The sequence below is a fragment of the Pleurodeles waltl genome, chromosome 4_2 (assembly GCF_031143425.1).
Source record: "Pleurodeles waltl isolate 20211129_DDA chromosome 4_2, aPleWal1.hap1.20221129, whole genome shotgun sequence".
Taxonomy (NCBI): domain Eukaryota; kingdom Metazoa; phylum Chordata; class Amphibia; order Caudata; family Salamandridae; genus Pleurodeles; species Pleurodeles waltl.
Window position 1 is genome coordinate 769168417 of NC_090443.1, and position 24795 is coordinate 769193211.

At 44.4% G+C, this 24795-nt stretch overlaps 1 protein-coding gene across 1 annotated transcript in view; it reads right to left on the reverse strand.

Moving 5' to 3' along the window:
* MSH4 (mutS homolog 4) overlaps window positions 1-24795 on the reverse strand; it is a 2042424-nt gene that overhangs the window by 1957107 nt on the left and 60522 nt on the right. Inside the window, exon 3 of the mRNA XM_069233217.1 lies at window positions 20623-20786. Within this exon, the coding sequence (XP_069089318.1) occupies window positions 20623-20786 (164 nt within the window). The remainder of the gene's footprint in view (window positions 1-20622; window positions 20787-24795) is intronic.

Below are 24795 nucleotides of genomic sequence, written 5' to 3' on the forward strand. Positions count from 1 at the left end.
GACGGTACGTTCGTCGATGGTGTTCTCGTCAACGGTGTAGGCGTCGACGGAGCCGTCGTTAGCGGTGTCGTCATCAGTGGTGTGAGCATTGACGGAACTGCCGTAGACGGTGCAAGTGTCGATGGAGCTGCCGTCGACGGAGGTGTTGTCGATGGAGTAGTCGTCAACAGAGTTGGTGTCATTGCCGATGTCTTAGACGGCAAAGTAGATTGTGGTGCCGTCGTCGATGCGTCCGTCAGTGGGATCATCGACGAAGAGCTTTGGAGCTTACCCGTTGATGAGTGCGTCGACGATAGAGACCTCACCTCTTTCCCCGCCGATGGTCTCTTTGTAATCTTTAAGGTGTGAGCAGGTGAGGGACCGTATTTTAAGATCACCGACGTTATGGTTGAAGCGGACAACGGAGATCAAGTCATAATCATTGGCGACGACGGAGCTGTAAATGTGGCCGTCGCTGTTGTCGTCGATGAAGGAAGACCTGCCGTCAACGATGCGGTCGTCGACGGCGCCGTCGACGGTGTAGAAATCTTGGATGTCGACGGTGGTAGGGAACTTGAAGATCTTTTGAACTTCTTTGATGTGGTAGCTGGAGTAGATGGCTCAGAACGAACCTTACCACTATGTTCCCTGGAAGTTGATGGGTGTTCCTCAGGTCTGTCCTTAAACACATGCAGCTTCTTAGCTGACTTACTGCTCTTGGGGGAGAAGCTCTCCACAGACCTTTTCCTCTTTCTTGAGGCCACTGATGTATCGCTGTCTTCCTCCTCAGAGAAAGTTTCTCTGGATTTTCGCTTTTGAAGCCAAAGCAGGAGCCTGACTTCTCTGTCTCTGAGAGTCTTATTAGGAAATGTCCTGCAGATCTTGCAATCCTTGACCTTCTGTTCAGGATGGAGACAGTAGATGCAGTCTGTTAGAAATGGGTTTTTTGGTTGGCAGTCAGGTTACCCTCTGTCCAAGCAAGAACCCTCACTCTAGTCAGGGTAAGTCGCACACAATCCAAATTATCCTGTGCCCACCCTCTGGTAGCTTGGCACAAGCAGTCAGGCTTAACTTAGAAGGCAATGTGTAAAGTATATGTGCAATAAATTATACAATAACACCATATAGCACCACAAAAATACACCACACAGTGTTTAGAAAAATATAGAATATTTATCTGGGTATTTGTAGATTAACACAATAAAAGATGCAATAAGAATTTGTAGAAATATCCCTGAAAAGTGATATAAAGTGTCTTAAGTCTTTAAAAAGCAAAAAAAGTCTCTTTCAAGCACAAAGTACCTGGTTTGGAGTGGAAAATCTCCGCAGAAGGCCGCAGAGGAGTAGATGCGTGGAAAAATGGTGTGTGCGTCGGTTTCGTCCCTTCACACACGGACTTGCGTCGTTATTTTTCACGCGGGGAGACGTGTGTCGTTCTTTGGGAATAAAAATGGGGGGGGGTCGATTTCGCCCATTCACACACGGACTTGCGTCGTTATTTTTTCACTCGGGGAAGACGTGCGTCGTTTTCCGGCACGCGGGGCGACTCCTTCTATGGTTCGCGCGATTACCAGATGTCCCAGGGTCTGTGCGTGGATTCCTCGGCTTGTTATCCGGCTGCATGTCGTTCCGGGAGGCTGTGCGTGGAATTTTCTTTCCCATGGCAGGCGTCGCGTTGATTTCCTCTCTGGAAGTCGGGTGGCGTTGTCCATGGGAGGCCGTGCGTCGAAGTTCCGGTTGCACCGTAGGCGTCGCGTCGAGCGGCGTCTTTCTGGATCGGTGTGCAGCGATTTTCTCACCGCGGAGCAAGCTGTGCGTCAAATTTTTCGGCGCACAAGGCGTACAAATGAAAAAGAGAAGTCTTATTGGTCCTGAGACTTCAGGGAACAGGAGGCAAGCTCTATCCAAGCCCTTGGAGAGCACTTTTGCAGCCAGACAAGAGTTCAGCAAGGCAGCAGGCCAACAGCAAGGCAGCAGTCCTTTGTAGAAAGCAGACAGGTGAGTCCTTTGATCAGCCAGGCAGTTCTTCTTGGCAGGATGCAGGTTCTGGTTCAGGTTTCTTCTCCAGCAAGTGTCTGAGGTGGTAGGGCAGAGGCCCTGTTTTTTTACACAAATGTGCCTTTGAAGTGGGGGAGACTTCAAAGAGTGGCTAAGAAGTGCACCAGGTCCCCTTTCAGTTCAATCCTGTCTGCCAGGGTCCCAGTAGGGGGTGTGCCAGTCCTTTGTGTGAGAGCAGGCCCTCCACCCTCCCAGCCCAGGAAGACCCATTCAAAATGCAGATGTATGCAAGTGAGGCTGAGTACCCTGTGTTTGGGGTGTGTCTGAGTGAATGCACAAGGAGCTGTCAACTAAACCCAACCAGACGTGGATTGTAAGTCACAGAAAGATTTAAGTGCAAAGAAATGCTCACTTTCTACAAGTGGCATTTCTAGAATAGTAATATTAAATCCAGCTTCACCAGTCAGCAGGATTTCATATTACCATTCTGGCCATACTAAATATGACCTTCCTACTCCTTTCAGATCAGCAGCTACCACTTCAATAATGTATGAGGGCAGCCCCAATGTTAGCCTATGAAGGGAGCAGGCCTCACAGTAGAGTAAAAACAAATTTAGGAGTTTTAAATTACCAGGACACGTAAACTACACAGGTACATGTCCTGCATTTTACCCACACAGCACCCTGCTCTAGGGGTTACCTAGGGCACACATTAGAGGTGACTTGTATGTAGAAAAAGGGGAGTTTTAGGCTTGGCAAGTACATTAAATGCCAAGTCGAGGTGACAGTGAAACTGCACACACAGGCCTTGCAATGGCAGGCCTGAGACAAGGTAAGGGGCTACTTAAGTGGGTGGCACAACCAGTGCTGCAGGCCCACCAGTAGTATTTGATCTACAGGCCCTAGGTACATACAGTTCACATTACTAGGGACTTGTAAGTGAATTAAATAGTCCAATCAGGTATGATCCAAAGTTACCATGTTTAAAGAGAGAGCATATGCACTTTAGCACTGGTTAGCAGTGGTAAAGTGTGCAGAGTCTAAATGCCAGCAAAGACAGAGTCCAAAAAGTGGAGGGAGGCAGGCAAAAAGTTAGGGGTGACCACCCCAAGGCATGTCAGGTCTAACACAGTCCTTGTGAGGGTCTTCACAATGAAGCCTTAATTTTCCACAGGTACCACAAGGTCTAAACAAACCTTTTCTAGCTGTAGGCATGATGAAGAAAAAACTACAGCGAAGCTAAGAGTGAAAGCTGAATAATATCTCCTGAAGAGAAAGTAAACTGAGCAGAGCTCAGGGAGAGTCCCTTACACACGACGCGCGGTAGAAAATCTGAGAGACTGAGCCTCTGTGCTAAGGATTCTAAAGGGGTGGTCTCGCCTGATTGGCTGAACTTTGGGCCTTTCCTAATGAGGCTGATAGCTAGGAAAGTGAATGTATTTTTGCCATTAACTACAATGAAAAAAATAAAAAAATGGATTTATCTATTTATTGCTTTCTATGTACCGTGGGACTCCCACTTCGATGACGGGGAATGATTCAAGCATGTGAATCTATGAAAGATACCCCAATACTGGAGAAAGACATGTTACACACATCACAATTCCTAAGCGTAGTAGATGTGTCACATTACACAAAGACATGCTGGTTGTGTAGGTGGTGTTTATTTACCAGTGTCGCAGTGCAATATTTACAATGTCCAGGTCTGTGAACCCATTAGCAGAATACATCCAATTGTGACACAACACAAGTCCAAGGTTGAGGGACATGTCATGGGACATGCTTGGGTAAAGCGTCTTTCAGTGCATGGGAACATAAATTGGCAATTGAAAAGTGAGAGACAATTGCAGTCCATAGCAGAAAGGTCAACAGTGTGTCGGTGAAGAGTGCATATCTGCATCTGTGCTAACATTGGCAAGATATCAAGCACAGGACAAAGGAAAACACTGCCCATGTGACATCGGCTGGTGCTACCGGGAACTCCTACGGGTGAAGATGATCTGTTCCACATCTTCATCCTCTGATGTGTGTGGTGTCTCCTCTGCCCTTGATGGTGGTAGTGGGGAGGTAGAGAGGGCCACACTCACTTTAATGGTTGGACATGTGGACTCCCAATTCCCAGCAGCTGCCATCTGTGGAACTACATATGGCATCACTGCAGCAAGGAGGAACTGCAGATTTTTTAGTATTGTAGCAACATCCCTGTGGTGGGCAGCCATATCTGACTTGAGTGAGACCATTTCCCGGTGCATGGAGTCCATCTTGTTCTCAAGCACACTGATGCCAGTTTGGGAGGGCAATTGTTGTGGCCTCTCCCTCATGGCAGCAGCTATGTCCTTCAGACACTCCTGGACGTCACACATTGGGGAGTGTGTGCCTCGGTTGGCTGCAGTCTGTTCAGTAGCTGTAACCATGCACATGCCCATACCCTCTAGGCTGGCTGCCATAGTTTGCATCCCCACCCACACCTCCTTCGCCAGCTCCTGCTGGACACCTACAACTGTCCTCTCAAAGCTGGTCCCTGGGTCCTCAGAATCCTCGGCTGTGTTGGTGCTGGCAGGTCGTACTATCGGGGTGCTAAGTGGGGCCTGTGGGATGTCTGCTACATCAATACTCCGCGTGACTGGAGGTGGTGTCTGAAGGTTTACACGGACTTCTTGGAGGGTCTCTTGGCTGATGGTTGCCAGCTGGTCATCCAGGTCATCGGGGTACTCCAGGACAGGCAGATCCGAAGGAAAGCCATCATCCTTTGCAATGAGATGGTGTAAAATCAGTCTATCTGTGTTGTGGCAGTTGATATGATATTGTCACTGACTTGATATTTGAGGCTCATTGTCATCTTAGGGCCGGATTTATGGAAAGGTTGCGCAGCGCGGTGCTGTGCCAAAATTGGCAGTGCTGTATCACTTTAGAAATGCAGGGATGCACCGTGTTTAAGTGAGCATGGCGCACCCCTGTGTTTTCCCCTGCACTGGCACTAAATTCAGCTGCCAGTATCCATCGTGCAAGGATGTCTGCATTGAGGGGTGTGATTGTTTATGTGCAGGAAGGTGTCCCTAATCACTAATGGGGCTTTGGCACTTCTGTGTGAGCTGTAGAATGCAGCACACACAAAAGTGCCAAAGCATCATTTTCAAATGTTTGTTTATGTGCAGGAAGGGACCCCTTCCCGCATGTAAACAATCATTTCTGGCATTTTGCTCTCTCTATGGAAAAACAAAAAACGAGGAGGAAGAAATTAGTTTCTGAACTGCTTTTTAGGATACCGTGGGATTCCCACATCCACAACGGGAGAGATTCAAACATATGAAACTATGAAGGATCCAATACTGGATAATAAAAGTATTGCTCCTAGTTGCGCCCTGCTAACCCCACCCTTGGGGGTGGCGTTAGATTTTGGCGCTGCCTCAGGTTTACTAAATTTCATAAATGCAATGGGTGTTGCTGTGGCATTCCCCCAGCAACACACTTTGCATGCCCCTTCCACGTACAGTGCTGCGTGGGAAGGGGCTCTATTTACAAGGTGACGTTAAGCCACAAAAAGTGGCTGAACGCCACCTTGTAAATACGGCGCAGTGCTTAGTGCCACAGGGGTGTCACTAAAAGTGACGCTTCTGTGGCGCTAGGGGCCTATATATATGCCCCTTAGTCCCAAAACAGTGTTCCTGTACATCATGGCTGCAGTCTGCAGCCCTATGCCCCACCTGCGTGTCACATAAAGGGAAGCCCAGCTGGCGCAATTGGCTCCGTCATATCTTCTAGGTGTGATGTCTATCCTTTTTGTGGCTTGACAGCATCTTGTTGTTGTCAACCCTCCCTATGCATCCGTTTGCATGGTGAGGCCTTGCAATGGGTGTTGTTGTGCTCATGCCACTGCACCACACATGGCAATTTTCACCTGTCACAGTCTTACGTGTTTTACATACACCCATGCAGTTCTGAGACCTTGCACAACCCCAAGATGGCAATGCCAGGACACTATGCTCTTGTTACAATTGATGGCTCCTCATGTTGTTGTTTGTGTATGTATGCTACATTGCATGGCACTCATTGACCTGGCAGAGTTCAATTTCATCTTCTGTCTGTGCAGGTGTGTTTGCCTTCTTACACACCTATGTCCTCCCCCTCAATGCAGCCCTCCTTGCAGTATGATACATGAGTGCAGCATGGTGGCAGTGCAGCTAATTTGACACAAGCACAGGGTTAGACCCAGGGATGGCCAGCATGGGTATGACATTTCTGCTGCATACATCATTCTGTATGTGACAGTGCCTGATGGTAAATGAGTCTATGGACATAGCCAGTTAACAGGAGTTGCACTTAGGTCAGGGACTGAAGCTAGTTTCAGCTGATTCTTCAGGTAGTCATACTGGTCTCTCATTTCAAGTGTGTCAGTCCTATGGGCACCTGACTGCCATTGTTTATTTGACCACCCCCAACAGCACAGGTGGTAGTGGCAACTGTTGTCAATGTGGAATGCCTCATGGGCCAATGGCCTCGCAAAGGGCAGATTTCCAGCTGCTTACGGACTGCATCTGTCCTGTGACACCAGACCAGTATTACGTTCATCACTACCCTCCAGGTCTGTTTCCACAAGCCTTTGAATGGCAAGTGAAACCCCCATGCAAAGGTTGTTGGTGATGCGGTGTGGTGTGGCCCTGGGTGCCCCTGCACAGCCCATTCACTTGGCATGGACAGTGCAGGGGGTCCCATGCCCTGGTCCTTTGCCCTTTCCGCTGCCTGATTTGCAGGGCTGAATGCAGCGTGTCCTGTCACACCCAATGCCCCCCAAAATTGGCAGAGTCTATTTGATTCATCAAGAATGTGCCCCTCAGAGCTTCCATGGGCAGACAGATTTCCAGCCGCCATCCCAGCGTGTGACTCATACTGGCAACCGCAAATGGTACACTTCACTGGCAGTCTTACCAACACCGGACTTGCCCATGCACCATTCCCTGCCCTTTGCTGTGGAATTATACGTTATTATGTTCATAGTCATACTCCATTTGTTGTATGTGTGTGTTTATTTACCTATTCACATGTGTCTGACATGGTTGTGTCCAAGTAGTTGTGGGCTCAGCCTGTGACTGTTGTGACCTACTGTTTGCTACCTGTGGTACATATTTTCTGTAGTGCCACATTCCAGTTCAGCATCAAGACCTGTGGTTCAACACTACTGTAGTTTAGTTGGTCTGGATATTGGCATCTCACCAATGATACAGGACCAGTCTGCTATTCCCCCAGCGCCTGTTCAGTTCATTGTTCCCTGCACCCAGGAGGCACCCTGACTGCATAATGGAGTGGCGGCTGACTCATGTGGATGTGTTGTCAATGTGCGGTGTTGTGGTGGTGCTACTGGCACATATCTGGGTACTGATTGGACAGTTGCAATGATTTGTGTGCTGTTAGATGCAGCACACATGCATTTGGGCAATGAGGCAAGGCAGTTGCAAGGTGTTACTGCAAGGGACACCACTAAGAAGTAACCCCAGGAATGGTATTGACTGACTACCTAGTCGCAGAGGTCTTGGTCGTCTTGGTAGTGTTGATATGACTATCTGCAAGGGGTGTTGTGATGACACAACCAGCGGCACAGTGATTATACATGCCATCCATCCCAAATGCTGCATACGTACATGTAGGTATTTAGGCCTGGTGATCGACATATGTCCAGGTTGTGTATGTGTTCTGGTGCATGGCACTACCCAGGCATAGGTACATATGTAGCTTACTTCAGCATGGTGTAACTTGCTTAATGTGCAATGTGTCCCTCTGCGCTCTTTTGACATGCATTGTGTAAATCCTATGTGCCTCACCCTTCTTGCACTTGACATTTTAGCATACATTTCCCCCATGCAATTTACCCTGCATTTGTGGTGTTTTCTGGTAGTCTGCGCTGTCCTGCGATACCAGTGACCAATTCCTCTGGGATGACCATTCCAACCATCTCCTCCATATCGTCCAGGCCCTCTTGAGGTGCTGGACTTCCACCTCCAATGTGCAGTGCTGCCTTCCTGTTCCTTGCCATTTTCTCCTTTGTCCTTCGCTAGCAGTCATGCCAGCGTTTCTTGCACTCAGTTACAGTTCTCCTGACCTCTGCCACACTGTTAATCTTATCCACTATCTGCTGCCAAATAGCCTCTCTCCTTCCAATTGGCAATTTTGAGGTGACGAAGAGGTGATTTTGATGCTCCGTCACCTCTCTCACCAGTATTTCATGCTCCTCTGCGCTGAAACGACACTTTCTCTTTTTCTTCTCCCTCCCCTGGGTCTTGTCTGTGTCCTCCTGGCTGGTTCCTGGTTGAATGGGATCTCCCTGGGGCCTCTCTTGGCTTCCTGGCTCAATTTTGCCTCTCTATTGCACTGTTTTCTCCGTTCGCGTCTGCATTTGACGATATTGCAGGCAAAAATGGTGCATTTCCGTTTTGCGACGTGTTTACATGTCGTAAAACAAATTAGAGTAATTTTTCCTCCGTTAGCGTCATTTTGCCTTACGACAAGGGGCAATGGTTAATGCCGGGGAAAAATTACTCTAACCAATTTTTAGTGCCACTCAGCATCATAGTATAAATATGACTCCTGGGTGGTATTAAAAAATGGCGGTAGTCAGCGCTAAACTTTTTGATGCTCTAGTGCAGTTTTGCGTCAAAAAGTATAAATCAGGGCCTCAGTGCACTGAACATACAATACATGTTTTTATATCAAGCCGAATAGAAAATCATTTACCAATATTCCACCTTTTTCTTTGAAACTTCAGAGGTGGCCTTGGAGAAGGTGGAGAAACGATTAGACAGTCAACCACACAGACAGTCGCCTTTTGTTAATGATCCAGCCCCTAGTACTGCAAAGGAGTCTCCAAAGACAGCTCAGACCCACTTGCGAAGCAGTCCCATATCCAAGACACAGATATGCATGCCCAGGGCACCTCGTGTCAAATGCATCCTTCTACACAGGTAGACACAGCTGGTTGTGTCTCTGTGGCCACAGACAAGAGGGGACACCCTCACCAATCACGGAACCAAATATTTAACTGCAGTTGATGACGCCTTCCGTAATGCAACATATTTTTTCTATTGATTACCGATGAGTGAGAACTTTCTAGGGTACTCGCAATGACAAGCTTAGTTCATGTTGTTTATTGCAAGAGTTGAGGGAGGAGTGATTAAGGGTGCATTGTACAGACACTTCCATCTCTTCTTGTTTAGAATTTATTTTTCTCTTTGATTTCTTTTTTGACTTTTATTATTCCTAGATTGTTGGTTTAGGGTGCGGTAGTGGTGGTTGAGATATGCAACAAGTGAGAAGGTTTCTTCTGCCCTGTTGATGGGAGTCTTGGTTCATTCCTGCAACAGATGCTTCAAGTTCAAAGTGTAGGGTAGGGTTTCTTGGTTGATGATTTGTTTTATCGCTTTGGCAATTCATGACATGGCACATTGCACCACAAGATATATTGCAGGAATTCATATGTCACTGTTCCCACTTTATGATCTAGCATGACATAGGACCAAAAAGGGGATTATTACGCATTCTCACTTGGAACGCAAATGGCTTGCTAGACCAGTTCAGTAGGGGTGCTATTCTTAAGGCAGCATCATGTCAAAACACAGACATACTCTTTCTGCAAGAGACCAATCTTGTGGGCATCAGGGGCCACCTGTACGAAGATCCGGTTTTGCGACTCGCAAAGTGCGAGTCTTAGTGACTCGCAATTTGCGACTCGCCAAGTCAAATGTACAACAGTGTCAATGACACTGTCTGTGATTCGCAATGGGGTCGCAAATGACCTACCTCATGAATATTCATGAGGTAGGTCGCAATTTCCGACCCCATTGAGAATGGCAGCATTCACAGGAATGATGGCCTGCTAGTGTCAGCAGACCACCATGTCTGTGATTGCTTTCAAATAAAGCAGTATTTTTTTTTATTTTTTATGCAGGCCGTTTTCCTTAAAGGAAAACAGAATGCATTTCGAAAAAAAAAAAACGAAAAGTTTTCTTTTCATTTTTTCCAGAGCAGGCAGTGGACTGTGGGACCACTGCCTGCTCTGAAAAAATGTTTTTGCATGCATTTACAAAGGGGAAGGGGTCCCATGGGTTAGCACCAATTTGAAATTGTGAATGGGTTAGCACCAATTTGAAATTGGTGCTAACTGCGATTGTTTTGCGACCGCATTTGCGGTCACAAAACAATCATACATACCATTTAGATTTGGTATTAGGAAGGGACGCCCTTGACACGGCCCATCCTAATACCGAATCGCAAAACCCAAACTGCAATTCGGTAACAAGTTATTGAATAGCAGTTTGGGCTTTGTACATCCCAAAAAGCATTTTTCTAGTCACAACTAGAAAAAGGCTTCATACATCTGGCCCCTAATGTCCTTTTCTTGGGCTGTCCTGGATTCTCACAGGTGTTCCACTCAGGACTCACATGGGGATTGAGTGGAGTGGGCATCCTTCTCCGTCTTCACCTTCCTATGCATAATACACACACACACCATGAGAATTTAGGTTGTTACGTTTCCCTACTAAGTACGTACGCATCCCCCACCATCTATATCTTTTCTGGAATTTTTACAGCTGGCTATTGGAGCTATTTCCTCTGGGACCATGGTTTTAGTGGGAGATTTGAATGGAAGGGTTGATTGTGATTGTGACAGGTGGTGTGGTTCACGAGTTCCTCAGAGTTGCCCCTCAATACTGGCAACATTCTAGAAGGCAATGAGGCTCCCTGAAACCTTTCACTGACAAGAGCAATGTTTTACTTGTTATTCTGGAGCAGATAGAACTGTCTCCGGTTTAAGCTACTTTTCAATTCCAAACTCTGAACTACCCAAGGTAGAAGGGGTTCATAACCTGGCTCTTGATCATTCACCTGTGGAGCTTATCTTATGGTTGGGGCCGAGATGGTTTACACAAAGGTGGTGCCTGAGTGCATGGTGGCTACAGGATGAACACTGGAGGGTACACAATGGATAAGCAGTTGTGATATACTATGCAGTTAACCATGGTCTTTGTCTTCCCCAGTGATACTTTGGGAAGCCTTCAAAGTAGCTTTACAAGGGGACATTATAAGCTTCAAGGTGGAAATAACACTGGCGGCAACAGGAGGTGGCTGATATAGAGGCCCACCTTCTTAAACTTGAACACCAACATGACACTATCCTTTACCTATGTAGAGATTTATCACTTACCAAAGCATTATTACAAAAAACTGTATTGGATAAGGCAGGGCACAGCTTGCGAAGCAAGGTTGTTTCTACCAGTAGGAAGACAAAGCCAGGAAAACCGCACATAGACTATGTCACAATGTGACTAAACAAGTTCCCAAGATGTACATGTCCACGGATAATGGACACATTGCTGAATGTGGCAAGGCCATAGCATAAACATCTGCAACTAAATATTCAGATTTTTATTTGCAGGTAAAAAATCTGGACACTAAAGCTGTATTCAGGTTTGTCATCTAACATTCCCATTAGACTGTTATTGCAAACAGAAAGAGCTCTACTCGAGGGGGAAATATTTGTGAGAGTTTTCAGTGTAAGGATTTTTCCATAATTGTTTGGGGTGTGGAGGTACCAGCTCCTTGCAAGCTCCTACCATGGCTTTTCAATTCAGGAGCGCAGCAGGCTCAACTACATATGGGCTCAGCCCACATCTCCATGGCATTCAGCAATATTCTGTTCCTGGTAGCGTTCCAACATCATTTCTCCTTTTCTCGTGTACTCAGCTGAGATGAGCAGCGCACAGGAATATGGGGCGACTACGTCTTGCACAAGAACTTATCACAGTGTGCAGGAGATTCAGTGCACTCAGTGCCCTGAAAATTACAGAGTTCCTTATGTAGCTGCTGTTTCGGCTAGCTTGCTTGCTCAGTGGACTATGTGGATTCTCCAGCTTCTCCAGATCCTACTTACTTCCTGCTCTTGGCCTTGTTGTTTGGCCTGGACAACTGGAAGGTTTTTCTGGTCTTCAGTTTTTCCCTTCCTGTTGTATGTCATTTTCTTGAGCACATGCCAGACTTCCAGTTACAGTCTGGTGTCTGGCACTGCCTCTGTAGGTAGCATACCCTTCTTAAGAACAAAGAAGCCTTTCCAACCATTGCAAAAAAGATAAGCTCTTGATCTCTTTATAAGGAGAGGCCCCGGGTCAATTAAAGTCTGGCAAAACCCTGGGACCTAAAGAGTTCTGGGCTGAATTCCTTAACCCCTTCGCTGCCAGTGCTTTTCCCCCTCAGGTTGCAGGCCTTTTTTTTGGCTATTTGAGGCAGGGCGCGCTTAGGCCCTCATACCTTTTTGTCCACATAAGCTACCCATGCCAAATTTGTGTCCTTCTTTTCCAACATCCTAGGGATTCTAGAGGTACCCAGACTTTGTGGGTTCCCCTGAGAGAGACCACGAAATTAGCCAAAATACAGTGAAAAGTTAGTCTTTTTAAACAAAAATTGGAAAAAAGGGCTGCAGAAGAAGGCTTGTGGTTTTTCCCTGAAATTGGCATCAACAAAGGGTTTGCAGAGCTAAAATCACCAGCTTCCCAGCTTTCAGGAACAGGCAGACTTGAATCAGAAAACCCAAGTTTTCAACACAATTTTGGCATTTTACTGGGACATACCCCATTTTTACGTTTTTTGTGCTTTCAGCCTCCTTCCAGTCAGTGACAGAAATGGGTGTGAAACCAATGCTGGATCCCAGAAACCTAAACATTTCTGAAAAGTAGACAAAATTCTGAATTTAGCAATGGGTAATTTGTGTAGATCCTACAAGGGTTTCCTACGGAAAATAACAACTGAAATAAAAACAATATTGAAATTGAGGTGAAAAAAACAGCCATTTTTCTCCACGTTTTACTCTATAACTTTTTCCTGCAATGTCAGATTTTTTAAAGCAATATACCGTTACGTCTGCTGGACTCTTCTGGGTGTGGGGATATATAGGGCTTGTAGGTTAATCAAGAACCCTAGGTACCCAGCCCCAAAAATGAGCTGCACCTTGCAGTGGGTTTTCATTCTATACCGAGTATACAGCAATTCATTTGCTGAAATATAAAGAGTCAAAATAGGTATCAAGAAAACCTTTGTATTTCCAAAATGGGCACAAGATAAGGTATTGAGGAGCAGTGGTTATTTGCACTTCTCTGAATTCTGGGGCGCCCATACTAGCATGTGAATTACAGGGCATTTCTCAAATAGACGTCTTTTTTACACACCGTCATATTTGGAAGGAAGAAATGTAGAGAAAGACAAGGGGCAATAACACTTGTTTTGGTATTCTATGCTCCCCCAAGTCTCCCGATAAAAATGGTACCTCACTTGTGTGGGTAGGCCTAGTGCCCGCGACAGTAAATACTCCAAAACATAAAGTGGACACATCACATTTTCTCAAAGAAAACAGAGGTGTTTTTTGCAAAGTGCCTACCTGTGGATTTTGGCCTCTAGCTCAGCCGCCACCTAGGGAAACCTACCAAACCTGTGCATTTTTGACTAGAGACCAAGGGGAATCCAAGATAGGGTGACTTGTGTGGCTTTCACCAGATTCTGTTACCCAGAATCTTTTGCAGACCTCAAAATGTGGCTAAAAAAACACTTTTTCCTAACATTTTGGTGACAGAAAGTTCTGGAATCTGAGAGGAGCCACAAATTTCATTCCACCCAGCGTTCCCCTAAGTCTCCTGACAAAAATGGTACCTCACTTGTGTGTGTAGGCCTAGTGCCCGCAACAGGAAATGCCCCAAAACACAAAGTGGACACATCACATTTTCTCAAAGAAAACAGAGGTGTTTTTTGCAAAGTGCCTACCTGTGGATTTTGGCCTCTAGCTCAGCCGCCACCTGGGGAAACCTACCAAACCTGTGCATTTTTAAAAACTAGAGACCCAGGGAAATCCAAGATGGGGTGACTTGTCGGGCTCTCACCAGGTTCTGTTACCCAGAATCCTTTGCAAACCTCAAAATGTGGCTAAAAAAACACTTTTTCCTCACATTTTGGTGACAGAAAGTTCTGGAATCTGAGAGGAGCCACAAATTTCCTTCCACCCAGCATTCCCCCAAGTCTCCCGATAAAAATGGTACCTCACTTGTGTGGGTAGGCGTAGTGCCCGCGGCAGGAAATGCCCCAAAACACAAAGTGGACACATCACATTTTCTCAAAGAAAGCAGAGGTGTTTTTTGCAAAGTGCCTACCTATGGATTTTGGCCTCTAGCTCAGCCGCCACTTAGGGAAACCTACCAAACCTGTGCATTGTTTAAAACTAGACACCTAGGGGAATCCAAGACAGGGTGACTTGTCGGGCTCTCACCAGGTTCTGCTACCCAGAATCCTTTGCAAACCTCAACATGTGGCTAAAAAAACACTTTTTCCTCACATTTCGGTGACAGAAAGTTCTGGAATCTGAGAGGAGCCACAAATTTCCTTCCACCCAGCGTTCCCCCAAGTCTCCCGATAAAAATGGTACCTCACTTGTGTGGGTGGGCCAAGTGTTTGTGACAGGGAAGAGCCAAAAACACGTAGAAATTGAGGGGGAACCAAAGTGGGTCCAAAAGGGCAGTTTGAAAAAAAACATTTTTAGGCTGACATGTGCAGCAGAAATATTATTGGTATAGATGAGACAATGCTGGGTGGTAGGAATTTTGTGGATTCCTGCAGATTCTGGAAGGTTCCATCACAAAAATATGGGAAAAACGTGTGCTTTCCAGAAAAGTTGAAGGTTTGCAGGGCATTTTGGGTAAGGAAATGGTGCGGGTGCATGTGAAGCACACCACCCTGGAATCAACTAGATGTTTAGTTTTCAGATGTGTCTAGGTCGTGTGGATTTTTCTACATGGCAGCTTCCCAAAGTTAAAAAAAAGTGAAGCCCTCACCATTCCAAGTGGGACGATTTTGAGAGTTACCAAGCTCTCATGGCCCAAGTGTAAAACAAAAACCAAAAATAATCAAATGTCCTCTTGCTTCCCATGGGATAAGATGTTTTAGTGTGCAGGGGAGAGCTGAATGACTGTTAGCCCCTTCAGTTCGGGTGGGGGCATAACCAGGCCAATACTGGTTGGTAGCCACCACGCCACTATTTTCTTTTATTGTTTTTATTCCCTGGCATCTAGTAGACTTTCTGTCCCCCCGGGGTGTGGATCGGGGGTAATTGCCCAATCTGCCCACTGGTGGGCAGAACAAGTTTGGCCCCATTTATTTGGGTTTGGGGTATGGCCATATAAATCTTCCCTGGTCTCTGGTGGGCTTTCTGCCCCCCTTCAGGGCAGATGGGCCTTTAAAAAATAGGCCCAAGGGGGGCAGTTATGGCCAACAGTAATGTGCCCCCATGGGGAGCGACCCTTGCCCAAGGGGCTACCCCCCAAAACAAAACACACATATACACACACACCAATCCATGGTGTCTAGAGGTTTCTGCCCCTTTTGGGGGCAGATTGGCCTAACAAAAATAGGCCGATCTGCAATGGCCTAATAAGAATTCCCCCCCCACCCCCGGGAGCGACCCTTGCCCAAGGGGTCGCTCCCCAAACATAAAAAAAAAAAAAAAAAAATAGCCCTGTTGTCTAGTGGTGCAGATCGGCCTAATAATTGTAGGACGATCTGCCCCCCTGAAATGGCCTAAAAGTAATTTGCCCCCCTGGGGAGTGGCCCTTGCCCAAGGGGCCACTCCCCTTATGCACAAGTAAAAAAAAAAAAAAATCCCTGATGTGTAATGGGTGTAACAATGCTAGAAAGAGGCTACCTTCCTACAGTACTCTTCTTATTTCTCACCTAAATGTGGAAGTTAAAATTCCCGCGAAACCCCTGGCCAACCACCTGTTAGTGGTGATCAGCGTGTTAATTTACACTGAACATTCCTGCTTTATGGCAAGACGTGCCACTATGCACAGTATTAGTCACCCCCACAAGTCCCTGGCATTGGCAAATTTGTTAGGGAGACATGCAGAGATTCTTTTGGCTGACTTTGAAAACGTCTTTGATTCAATAGGGTGGGACTACTTGTTTGCTTCATTAAATAAAATCAATATTGACCCCCAACTTAATTAAATATATGACTTCTCTATTTGGGGACTACATTGGGATGGGAGGCATCAGAACCATTTCCAATACAATATGGCACAAGACCGGTGTCCGTTGTCACCACTACTTTTCACACTTGTGACTGAACTGCTGCCAGAAAGATCAGAATTGATGCTCAGATACAAGGCTTTCAGTGGACATAGGGATGGGGGACAGAGTTTCTGTCTGTGTTGACGATGTTCTAGTATTCCAGAGCTCTACAAATTTTTTTTCTCTTTGGAGACATCAGTGGAGTTCACTTAAATCAATATTTTTGGAGGGTGATTGTCCCCACAGTCTCAAGTGGCCTGCGATTTACAGATAAGTGCAGGGTGCGGGGATACATTTTTGAAGTCTATGTCACACAAGATTCTCATTTGGGTTCACAGTATATATCCATTACTTGATAAACTGATTGATGATATAAAAATTTGGTTAAAGCTCCTGAAGTTGTTACTGGGTAAAGAAGCAATTTTTAAGATGGGGCATTACCAAGCTTATTATATCAATTGCAAAAAATTTCTTTCGAGATATCTTGAGCATTCTTCATGGGCATTACCTCCATTCTCATGGTTTTCCTGTGGGACCAGGGTCCAGCTAGAAAAGTGCTCTGAAATTGTTTCTAATCCATTTTTGATGGGCGGATTGCTGCTGCTAATATCCTAGCAAATTGTAGAGCTTCTCACTTAATGATCTTGAATGAGTGGTGGTACGACACACGGAGACCCTGCCTTTGCATCCAAGAAATGGCAATGCAGGCAACACAGTCATTAAACTCTCTATACAGGAGGAGTAATTGATCCCTGGTTCTCACCTGCTAACAATTAATTATTAAAATATAGAGGGATACAAACTAGGTATTTGGGATGGGGTCAGAAACTCACCAAAAAGATGCCCCTGTGAGCGGGTAATAGATTGAGTCAAGTGACAGCACAGAATGGATGTAGACAACAGGACACAATAAGTGTATTTCACCTGGGAGGTGTAATACTGAAAACGGTTCTTTAATCATTTACTGACATTCAGGAGGAATTTTATCTTTACAAAACCCAATTGTTTAGTTACTGCCACCTTCACTATGCAATCAACTCCTATATGGCTGATTTAGAAATAACTCCTGACTTAAACGCTACAGAGGCAAAACTGTTGATGGGTAAATTGAAAGATCACAAAATAACACAGATCCCTGATCATTATTACCCCAGACATCTATAGGATACTTCACCGGGTGTGGGTCCGCTCTCTGATGAGGATTGGAGTAAAGAGCTGGTGTCACTGAGAGTATCTGCCATTGCCTCATGATATAGATTGATTCAATGAAAGTATTTAAATAGAATGTACTTTGCATGGCATGGGCTGTGGAAATGTGGAATGATGTCCTCACTACTCTTTGAGATGCACCACGTAGGTTGGTGATCTCTTGCACACAATATGGGGATGTTCTAAAACTGCTCTCGAAGGGTGTTCTCCCTACTTTGAGCTCTAAACGTTTGGACACTACCTACCAACCCAAGGTTGACCATTCTGCATATAAATGTTGATTTGGACTCAAACAGATATAAAAGGGCCCTGCTGTTGCTGGGGCATCTGGTTGCTAAGAGAGACATAGGCCCCCTGACGATGAGGGGATGGAAAATTACTGGACCAATGCATGATTCTAAACAAGCCAATATATCTAGCTAAGGGGTGCCCCCAGAGATATTTTAAGATATGTATGGATTGGAATCTGCAGAAGAGAATTACCTTGATCCCCATATGAACCATGAACCTGTAAGCAAAAAGATGAACTGTGTAATTATGGAAATTTTAAATGAAGATATACAAGGGTACCAGATTGGCTGAAATGTTGAACTTTTATAACTGTCATTGATTATTGTTAAATATAATACTGCTGTGGGTTGCCTTGGAGGAATCACAATTATCTCTGTTATCTGTGTTGCACTGCTAAAACTAATACATTTTAAACAATGACCAATCTTCAATGTTCCCAGTCGTTAATAAGCATCAATTGCCAAATCCTATAATGGACACCATGGCTCTAGACACTAATGAAAATTACTGGGCCTAGGCAATGCAGAGCCTCATGAGCCCAGGCATTAATAAACTTCTAAGTCCCCAGGCAGCAACATTTTTCATGGCTGAATATACTACAAAAGAAAAGTGATGGATGGAATGCCTGAATTCATCCACTGGTAATTACCTGGGGCCACATCCCAGTCTATTGTTATTTTGCACACCGTGCCACCTCAGTTTGGACCAAGCCATATGAAAATCAATCTTGACCCTACTCCAATAGAAACAGTTGAGCCTGAACTGTACAGCCAGGTCCTCCTTGATTGGGAACACAAGCAACCCAAATCTGGTGTTACCCTAACTGGGGATCGCAAGGGAGGAATAGCTTAGTTCAAGTGGTGCAGTGAGCACAGGGCCTACTTCTGGGCATACCTGTCACACTTAGGGCATCGCACTGAAGTATACAAGAAAGTGATGGATGGGATGCTTGAATTAATCTCATCCACTGGTAATTACTCGGGCAGCGTCCAAATCCATCATTATTTTGCATACTTTGCCATCTCAATTTGGACCCAGCAGTATATAAATCAGTCCTGACCCATCACCTTTTATGTTATTACCGTACCTTAAGGAGCCTCAATGGCAAGACAGGGGGGATGGACACATTTTAATTTACTGGGCATGCCATCTCCAGTAAATGTTACACGAATAGCATATAACTAATCGCAGTGTGTGCCTTTCAGCCTTACACAGCATTTCCAAGTTTAAAAACACACGCAGATTGAAAAACTCTGCTTTTTAATTCTCTTTAGTGTTCTGGAACACCTGGAGAGATAAAAAAGAATATCCTTAAAAGTGCCAGACTATGTTGCCCTTGTGAAATTGTGATTGTCAGAAAATAGGACACTATGGTAGCAGTCTGCTCTAATGGTCATTATTGGCTCCCAAAGGGATGTAATGAAAGGAGGGCTAGGAAAGTTGACAGCTGACACATTGTTATCAGAACACTGGGGAAGCTTTGAGCTTCTGCCCCGGTTCCAAAAGTATTAAAAAAAATAGAAGAAAGTGAAATTCTCACCTTTTCCATGGGCTACAGCAGGGCGAGGGCACCAACAACCATTCTGGCCCTTGAATACGGTCATGAGAGGCCAGGACACTTGGTCAGCAGTTAGCTGCTCCACTGAAAAAACATCATAAAGATAAGCAACAGTGAAATCTGGCCCCATGTCTTTTGGCAAGCGGGGGATGGCAACTCTTCCTAACCTTTGAGAAGGCTGGGATGTTAGTCTTTGCACAGCAAAGTAATCCCCAAACTTTGGCAAGGCACGAGGGCGATCACAGGGGGAACAACGCCAAAGCAAGCCTCTCAAGCAAAGCTATCAAGGTTAAGGTCATTTGTTTGTTACAACGTCCCCTTTGGAGAGTCTGAGGTGAAATTTGAAATCTCACGTTCCCTCCTTTCCTGTTCCTTGTTGGTCAAAGTGGTGCTAGTGCAACTGTGGTTTTAATTTGGAACTATGCCCGCCTTAGAGATCAGGCTGCGGGGGATCTGTGTAAGTTGGTAGGTCCAAACCACCCCACTCATCAGCTCTCACGGTGAGGTGTTTTTATGCATTTCCTGCTGGTGTTTTAGAACATTAGGATTTTTTTCAAAGAAAATTAGTATTTTACTATCATAAACAGAACATACTGTACTGCATCATGTTTTAGCAGTCTGTCTAGAATTATAAATTATACTTCCCTCCCTTTTAAATTTTCTCTCACTTGATCAATTCAAATCAAATTTGGGAGGATAAAATTGAGTCCCTTGCAATTTTCTTGCACGTTTTGTACATACTGCTGCAGGTAAGGGTCAGCGTTTAAAAAAATGCAAATATCTGTTTTATACGTAACCATGAACATAAGAGTATTATGATAAACTGTTGCTTTTACACAGGTACTGTGTTTTTAGTTGGAAAATGTTTTTATTCTTTGCTTCTTAGGGCTCCTACGTAAGGCAGAGATATTCATATTTTATTTACATTAACGAAATGTTGTGATGGAGAACCATGCAGGTAAAAGCTCCTGAGCAATATGTTCTTTATACTCTTTTGACTCCTAAGCGCCACCCGCAAAAAAATGAAAAGAAAATCAGTCAATGAAAGGAGCACAAAATCAATCTATATTAATGTGGTGTGAATGTAGATGACAATATATAGAGACAGAATGTACAGCATATGTTAGAGGTTTATATTTATGCAATAGTACTCTTTACAACTATTTTTTACTGGCGGTGAAGCGTCAATTTATCAGACCTAAACAGAGGCCAAGAGTGCAGAAACTGACCTGCTCACCAAAAAGTATGGCTATTTACCAAAGTCAAGTACAAAGGAGGTTTAAAATAAGGAACTGAAATGGAGCTCAGCTTACGAGCACAGAGAGGGAGAGACCACAAAGGGTTTACAATTCTCGAGAAATTAAATTGGACTTAGTAGTATTTATACATCTGAGCATGTCAAAGAGGCTGAAGTGCTGAAGTAAACTAGGATATCAAAAGGCTAAACTTCTGACAAAAAAGCCAAGATAAGGAAGGGAGAAACAACATGGACCTACCTTTGCATAAGTTGTATTATCTGCAAACTGTGACAATACGACCTCTGGGTTTTTCAAATCAATGCTTGCCATTCCAATTTCACCTCTAGCAAGACCTCTTCCTTCCACTACACTTACAATAACCGATGCAACAGAGCGGGCAGAAACTGCGGATGATGAAGTAACTGTAACAGAAATAATTTGTTGAGAAATAGGTTTGTATTTTTTTTTAAAAACAATGTTGATGTTGATATGCAGCTGCACCTTCGAGTCAATAGTCTTTATGTGTCATACAAGTATCATAGATGGTTACATGTATCAATGGTGATGTAAATATTTGAAAATCGGTTGACATAAGAAGAACAGATACATAAATATGTTATAAGTTCATAAGTGCCTTCATATCAACCAGAGGAAGCTGGCTTATGTTAATGGCAGGGGGTTGGGGGTATAATAATAATAATATATATATATTTTTTTAAATCACTTACCTTCTGGCGTCTTCCGCATGACATCCCCCTGTTCCTGGAGCTCCAACACGCGGGACCAGGAAACACCACTAACAAATTCTGGCGCTGCTTTCATCCTCATAATTAGCATGAAAGCAGCGTCAGGATTGGTGTGATCGGCCTCTCTCATCCATCACAAGAGCACTGGAAGCCGGTGCTTTCTCTAACCCAGCCGTCTTGAGACAGCTGGGTTAGAGATGTATAAGGTGCACATGTCAGGCTGGCCATTGCAAGACGGCCATCCACAGGTACAGGAGAACTTTAAACAAGTGCACAGCTCCCTGGTACCACTCAGTAGCAATTGTCCCGCACCGTCCTGACACTCAGTTCAGGATGGGGCACTGAAAAATAAAATGGTAATAAACTTTGTTTATTACCATTTTATTTTTCAGTTTGGGGGGCATTTTCTTTAGTGGGGCGATGCTCTTCCACTCACATGGAGGGGCCGCCCCTGATATCAGCAATATGCAAGAATAAATTCAAGAGAAATGGGTGGCTAGGAGAATGGCGCACAAACTCTCAGTATTTAAACATTAATGAATCAAATATTTTCAGTCCAAAGTTATAATGGGTGCTCAGAATGCAGGGGAGCCACCTATTCCCCTGGAGCAGGAAAGTCTGCCACACGTAGAAAGTCAAATTTCAACCACTCCACTTCTACACCATGGTATGTACCAAATTGAGCCCTCCAGTAGGGTTAATTGGATTTCTTGTTTATTTTACTTGGCAAAATGTTCAATGCATTCCCCAATACATGTTTTAGCAGAGAGCAGCATCCAGAAACAAAGTCAATGTGTTTTGTCTGCTTCATAGATGTCACGGCAGACTTCATCAGGGCTACAACATCAAAATCATATAAATTAACATATAGTCAAAGTTGCCGCTGCTCAAACCACCACCAAAACACCTAGCATGAAGAGAGAATCAAGAAACGCAAGTTAGTGCCCAAGGAAACATACAGAGGATCACATCAAATTTAAAGCGAAAGAATATCACATAGAATATCAAGAAGTGAAAATAACATAGTAGAAGAACCATATAGAAAGAAGTTGCACGGTATAAGCTGACAAGCAAATGTCCAAATTCTTATCGTACCTAAAGAGAATATATTAATGTGCTGGTTCAAATATCCAAAATCCAATAAGGAAGAATCCTACAGACTTAAGTCACTATATGATCAGTGAATATGCTTAAAACCCGGGCACAAACAACCAACATCAAACGTAAAAACATCAGTGAGCTCACCTAAAATCATGCAAGAAACAGTATGCCAATCAAGTCGTTCCTGTCATCTGTGTGCATATATATAAAAGGAATGCCTCATAATGAATAGGAATTGTATCACAAACTCCTATAGCTTCAATGATCTAATTTGACTGCTATTTTATTCATACACTTAATGTCAGCATTACTGGGGGAGATTCATTGATGACATTCTGATGGTCTGGACAGGCTCAACAGATGAATTCTGTGGGTTTATAGACTACCTCAACTCTAATAGTTATAATATGTCCTTTACACTGAATTACTCTAGAAATAAGCTTCAATTTCACAATGTGGAATTTCATGTCAAAGACAACATTTTGTTGAGCCGTATGTATAAACAGGAGACACTGTGTAATGTGATTTTACACACTTTCAGTGCACATCCCAAACATCAAGTCGATGCTATCCCTTACGGTGAGATGGTTCAAGCCAAGAGAATGCGTAGTGTTGATAAAGAGTTTGAAAACAATGTGAAGGATATAGCCCAATGGTTTTTAAATAGGAGTTATGACAAATACACGGTGGTGAGTGCCAGTAATAGGGCTTTAAAATTCAACAGGAATGACACCCTGGAAGAGGATCGGACCAGAATATCTCCTCTTGGTAAAGAAATTAGACCGACCATTACGTACGGCAGAGATATCAACAAGCTGAACATGATACTTAGAAAGCACTGGTACCTATTGAAAGATGATGACAAGCTCTAACCGTTTGTCAATACTAGGCCCTATATTACTTTTCGGAAGAGTCAAACTATCAGAAATATACTCAGTCTTAGTTACCCACTCCCTTTAAAGTTATGACATGGCGCTCAGCCAAAACAAATGGTTTCCTTAAATGTGGACAGTGGTCATTCAGCTATTATCGTAGCTTCACTTACAAGGTTCTGGGTAACATTGTTTGTTCTATCAAATTTGTGATCTATGTTTTGACCTCACATGTGGCAAAATATATGTGTGGGCAGCACTATATGTACATTACAAGAACGGAAAATGGAACACTGGAGGGCGGGAAGGCATGGGGATACAAGGTTTCCTTTTGCATCACAGATACTTACCTGTAATTATAGTTCTCCAGTATTGGGATCTTTCATAGATTCACATGCTTGAATCATTCCCTGTCGTCAAGATGGGAGTCCCCGGTACCTTAGAAAAGACAATGGGCCTGATTCTAACTTTGGAGGACGGTGTTAAACCGTCCCAAAAGTGGCGGATATACCACCTACCGTATTACGAGTTCCATAGGATATAATGGACTCGTAATACGGTAGGTGGTATATCCGCCACTTTTGGGACGGTTTAACACCGTCCTCCAAAGTTAGAATCAGGCCCAATGTCCCCAAAGACATAATACCAATAACATTAAAACTTTACATTTTAGTAATCTATCCAAGTCCTTATGTAAAAAGGACCAAACTCATGCCTTTGCCAGTCAGAGTTCCCAACCCTAAAGAACCCTCCTGAGAGAAGCTCCAGTACCTCAGATTGTCTAAGCACTAGTGCGCATGTTGAAGGTTGAACAAAGGTGAGCTTCCCAGGGGAGGCGTGTGGGTCGCATGTGAATCTATGAAAGATTCCAATACTGGAGAACTATAGTTACAGGTAAGAAAATTATTTTCTTACTCCAGTATTGGAACTTTCATAGATTCACATGCTTGAATCAGACTATAAAGCAGTATTCGGAGCACATTGCATTGACTTAAAATTAATGAGAGATCACTGAGCTAACCGTAGTGACATGAAAACATTACATTCTATAAAGATAGTATCATCTATTTGCATACCTATTTATATGCTATGAAAGTCTTTTGCAAATGAAACATCTAAAGGAGAAACCATGCAATGTGCGTAGCAGAAAAGAAGGATGGAGGGAGGTAAAGTGAGCTCACAGTCACTGGAACAGATGTCGCAGAACCGCCTGACCAACCGCTACATCTCCTTTAGGGATGGCATCCAGAAAGTAGTGCTTCGTAAACATGTGAGTACTTCTCCAGGTGGCTGCTCTGCAAATGTCCTACAGGGGTATGTCTGCAAACAGTGCCATGGAAGCTGAGGCAGATCTCGTAGAGTGTGCCCTTACCGAAGAATGTAAAGGCTTACCAGCTGCTTGATGGCGAAGGTTTTTAGCAGCTACTATCCACCTGGCTATACTCTGCTGGGAAAGGGCATGTCCCTTCCTCGGGGCCCTATATGCGATGAACAATTGAGTAGAAATTTGAGATTTCTTTTGATGTCCAACAAGTGCAGAGCTCTTTCCGCTGGAGATGTCGGATTTGGAAAGAAAGATTTCAAAATCAACTGTTCGTTAATATGAAAGTCTGATGGCACCTTTGGAACAAACTTGGGGTTCGTCCGAAGTATCACTCTATCCTGTTTAAATTGAAGGAAAGGCTCTTGAATGGTCAAAGTCTGGATCTCGC